We start from the raw sequence: 5,264 nt of genomic DNA on the forward strand, positions 1-5,264 counted from the left end.
AAGCTTTATTATTGGGACATCAACAACCATGGTAAAATTTCTTAATATTCAACTCAATAACCAAGTTTCCAATTAAGAGATTGAACCCAATTCCAATAATAGCATTACGAACAGAACAAAATCCCCTTACCAATTAAGAGATTGAACCCAATTCCAATAATAGCATTACGAACAGAACAAAATCCCCTCACAAGTGAATGATACAAGAAAAAAAAATTAACATGAAAGAAATCAAAGCACGAGAGAAATGAATATGATGACGCTTTTTGTGGTATTGTAGGATCCTTAGGGTATCCGAATCCAATCCTCTGCTCCAGCGATTGAAGTGAAGATTTGCATTGTCTGTTTTCCCATACTTAACAAGTAAGCGAATCAACCACCTTGGTAAGAAAAAAAGAAATGGATTTCATAATAAAACTGGAGACATGAGGCAATGAGAGGAAAAAATATGTATGAGATATAAACCAGTTGTTAAAGCTGTCTGGGATAGACAATCAACATGATTTGTCCTGACCCAGTTTAAGTAGTGAGATGTGAGTGCAGAGTTCTTAGGGGTAAGTGAAAGTAATATAGGTCAAGAAAAGAACGAATACGGAAAGCTACATAAGAGTATAATTAAATAAGAGGAATCAATCATTCCGCTTTCCCAAACCAAGGAATTTAGTGATACATTTAAAACATAAAAAATTAATACATGAGACGATAAAAAGGTGATATCCATTAGCAATTCATGAGATCGGCCTTGATTTTTTCAAGTTTGATATGCACAAACCTGAACTCCCGAAGTAGAGAATAGCAACTGTTTCGTGTTACATAGTACCTTTTGGTTGTCAAAAGTCTACAAAGTTGGTAAGATTGTTTTATACCAATCTAAGTGAACTGAGTACATTTAAACGCCCGTTGGACGACATTTAAATGGATACAAATCAGCGGCTAGATTCTATCAACATAGCATGGAACGTTTAAATGCGCTGCTGAGCATTCAAATGAGCACTAACCAATAAGCTCGTCTTCAATTACAACATGAAGATAACACTGTTGAACTGATTACAAGGCACCATTAGAGGTTTAAATGGCTTCCACATCTTGTGTACTTGTGCTCCAATCCAAACAAATAACAGTCTCTTAAATTCATTCCCAATTAGTCTCTCGTACTGGCCCTACAGTCAAGACTGAAAAAAAAAAATCAAGAATTTTTTACCAGGAAACTTTACTAATACGCACAAATATATCAGCCATATGCTAAAATCATGAAACAACAATTTTCTAACAACTTTATATGTCTTACAAATATATACACTAATTTAGTTTCGAGTTTTTCATAACTATGCTCAATATTACAGATTTATCACACCCCAAAATTTACCCCTTTTGTTAGCCCTCAAGCAAATCACTTCTTAAGACCAAAATATAAACAATCAACATTAGCATCATACTATTAGAAAAAATAAAATTAGATACATTTTTAAATTGATGTCTTCTGTCACCCTTCACTAGACACGGAACTACATATGGATTAATATTTGTGACTGAAATCGGCATTGCAGAATATTTGGAGACAAGAATATGAGGAATATGTATGCGCTCCAAATTAATGGCAACGACAAACAAAACTATTCTGTCTCAAAAACGTATTCATCTCAACAAGACACACATATTCCACTAACAATCAATGGAAATTTTGTTGTCATTGCATCCCATTCTGCCACTTAATTACCAACACATGCCCATCTAAAAGAGATAAATAATTACCAATCATGATGGTTTTGTTTTCCATCCAGCTTTTGGAATGCGACGAAGTTCTTGGGTTCGATTCCTCACATCACTACAATTTCCAAAATAGTGTTTTAAAGAAATTTTGGAGTAAAACCATAATAGGTTAAATCACATTTAAAATATAGAAATAGTACCTTTGTATCAAATAAAGAAAAAGATAGAAGACAGGAAGTAGCACCAAGATCAATGCTCCAGCAGCCAGGCGGAAGAAACTACTTTGATCCTGCAGTGGCAAAATATCAGGAATGACAAATAACAGCTTCATTGACAAGAATTAACTGTAATCATAAATCAGTTATAAAGTGTAAGTCGAAAGAAATTATGGCATAATGAATTGAAAAGACAAAAATCTAACGCTTAAAAGTTTTAAAACCTTTCCAGTAGAAAGGGAAAGGTACTCCGTGACTGCAAATTTTGACATTAGAATCTAATTTGAGCAACACAAAAATGTCAAAGCATTAACCTAATATGTCAACAAGGCTTTTTCATTTTACAGAGGAACTTGGCCAATTAGGCCAAAAACATCACAACATAGATCATCTTTTAGTGGGAGTATAGATTTCCATATACCAATAGAGTTAGCAACGACAGATTTCTAATCAAAGGCGTATTGAATATCCCAATGAATCAGGCTTTACCTTGCCTCCTCGAGAGAAGGGTTTATGTTTCCCTGAGCAAGTGTGAGCATCACAAAATTGGTGCAGAAACAATTCTACCAGTATATCAGGAAATTGGGTAAGAAATAAATCAACAAAGACCACAATTTAATTAAATTAAGTGGGGGAAAGTGACAAGAAACATCGTAATGGAACAATATGGAAAAAACTGAAAAAAATAGAAGTATACCATGAAGGCGGCCTGCTGCTGGACCATCACTTATAGGAAAACAATTGTCAGCAAGACTCTGAGTAAAGAGTGGATATGGATTAGGTGAATAGTTGACAATACAATGGATAGTGAAAGAAACAAAACAAAATGAAAGCAACCTCACATAGATGACGATTTCTTGCAGCAGCTGCCAGATTACATTTGCTTCTGGGGGATCTGAAATTCGTCACAGCATCACAATGCATCGCACCACATAAATCAGCCAAGCATTTACCATGACTCTGCATTAAATAACCCACCAATGGAAACAGCATTTTCTGACAAATAATAAAGCATAAAAAAGAACTGCTAGTAACGTTGATGTAAGATTCAAAAACTCTTTTCAAACTACCACAAAATGCACAATTTTGTGTCCACTGGTTCCACATCCAATATTTAAATGACTTAACTGATCATACAGTAAGAAATACTCAGACTACAAAACTGTTTATCCCCTCATGGTAGCCATCAAATAAATTAACTTAATCCCCTCACGAGGAAAAACATTGAATTATATCTGTTGGAAGTCCACTTCTTAACAATATCAATTTAAGGAAACTTGATGAGGAGTTGAGGGAGGAAGGGTGAGTGGTCCCTGCCACCAAACAAACCCCATCCCCCTTGCAGTCATCCATAATAGGGGGGACAAACTGAGTGAACAAGTCAGATAACTTAATTATATTAGCATATATTGGTTGTTGACCTCATCAGGTATTGAGAAATAACAAAAAGTTACAATTTAACAGGAACAAGGAATGAAAGACAACAGAAAGGACACATTTAAGTAAATATTCAGATCACAACAGAGCCAAATATTGACACAAGTATATAACTTCTCAGTGCAAAAACACGGTGAGTATGACTGAGCCAATTATGAACTTCAAACTTATCGAATAATTTGATAAAATTAAAAGATGAAAAGCTGGCACTGCACATTATGATAAAGGAATGAAAATTGACATACCACATTCAGAAGATTGTAGTGTCTGTTATCAAAATGCTGATCTAGAAATTTCTCTTCCCGAAAGCTTTTCTTACAATATCCACACTGCCATTCATGTCTATCTATGAATATTTTATGCTCTTCCTGATCGCTAAATATATCATTTTCAGGGTGAAGTCTGCATTTAGTTGAAAGCCGGTAGTTTTCTCGTTCCACAAATGGTATCAAATACTACAAAAACATACAAGGAACATGTCCGTTCAGAGAGAAAAAGAGAAAAGCGTGTCCTGAAAATCTGTTTAAACTAGGGATTTGATATTAATGAGTACAGTAAATACAAAAGTAACAATTTTCGTAATGATTATGTTTACCTGAAACATTGAAACTACGTGTTTCCAAAATTCTTATTAACATGTTTTTAACAGTATTCATGGATCTGATTAGAAATTAAGATAACTTAACAGTGACTACTGCAATGTCGCAAATTCATAATGATTGCCAAAGGAATTTTCATACCTCCTCTATCACTTTCCGAGCTGCCCTACTTCTCTCCCTGGAGCAATGCAATTCTTGATCATGTTCTTGTCCCTGTTCCTGTTCAAGTTTCCTACATTGAAATACAACTGAGTCACGCACGATACTGAATCATGAAAGGCAAGCTAAACTATGAAGAAGAATATGACTTCAATATATTTATTAGTAGTTAGGAAGGAAACTGTGTCAGTTAGGGACAAAAACTAAACATCAAAGTAAAGTAAACCATCGACATATTTGGCTGATGGAATTAATTAACAATAAATAAATTGCGAATCCATTCAAATACCTTCCACCAGAAGATTCCTCATAGACCTGGAGCAAAAAATATAAGAATACGAGAATTAACTTCCTAAATCATGGCTCAGATGAAATATATGCTAAACGTAAAGATTATAATTAAATCAACCAAAAACACTTATAATCTAGCATTTGAACTATTTGTGACCTTAAAATCCTTCGGAACTCAACACAATGAACTTGAACCCTAAAAACTCACTATTCCAATTTCCATATCCCAAACTCGAAAACCTTCGTAGTTTGCCTGTTTGTTTTGAAGCAATTTCTACAATATCTTGCTCATCTCAAATAAAAGAATGCGTATAAGAAATTATACATCGCACATTTTGTTTATTCAGAGTCCAGTGCAGAGGCATGCACCATTACCTGGCGTGCGTATAAGAATGGTGACGAAGATACGTGAACGAGTTCCTGCAAACAAAGTAGCGCGATCAAAAAGATTGAAACAATTGTTGTGACCTTCTTCATGCTTCACTCTTTGTCCCAACTCGTGCTCGTTTTGTGCAAAAGAAAACAATTAGACTCCTCCTAATTATAGGTATTAAAAAAAATAAGAACCGTTAACATCAAACTTTCTAGCACAATTTTCTTAATATTTTCGTCATTGTTAAACAAATTTTATTAAAATATAAAACTATAAATTAAATTTATTAAATAAGAAAAAAATTCACAATGATTTGTTAATTTTTATAAATTCTAATGAATAACAAAGAATAAGTTCCAAATTTTGTAAAAAATTCACATTTTTTTTTACAAAATTAAGATAAAGTAACGTTTAAATAAATTTCTTTGCTCTAATAGATATACTAAAGAATACAACCTAACAAGGTCCATTAAACTTCTT

General features: G+C 33.7%; 1 protein-coding gene across 1 annotated transcript; it reads right to left on the bottom strand.

Moving 5' to 3' along the window:
- Positions 1 to 588: 588 nt before the first annotated feature.
- LOC124827206 (uncharacterized) lies at positions 589 to 4,937 on the bottom strand. Its single transcript, XM_047300212.2, has 10 exons — positions 4,787 to 4,937; positions 4,410 to 4,435; positions 4,103 to 4,193; positions 3,608 to 3,817; positions 2,763 to 2,885; positions 2,623 to 2,680; positions 2,415 to 2,488; positions 1,911 to 1,999; positions 1,753 to 1,825; positions 589 to 1,172 (listed from the first exon to the last, which is right to left on the bottom strand). Exons 1-9 carry the CDS (start codon positions 4,886 to 4,888, stop codon positions 1,756 to 1,758), a joined length of 843 nt encoding a protein of 280 aa, XP_047156168.1. The 5' UTR covers positions 4,889 to 4,937; the 3' UTR covers positions 589 to 1,172; positions 1,753 to 1,755.
- Between the last annotated feature and the right edge of the window lie 327 nt (positions 4,938 to 5,264).

Source organism: Vigna umbellata, chromosome 1 (genome assembly GCF_029865625.1).
Source record: "Vigna umbellata cultivar VRB3 chromosome 1, Vumbellata_1.0, whole genome shotgun sequence".
Taxonomy (NCBI): domain Eukaryota; kingdom Viridiplantae; phylum Streptophyta; class Magnoliopsida; order Fabales; family Fabaceae; genus Vigna; species Vigna umbellata.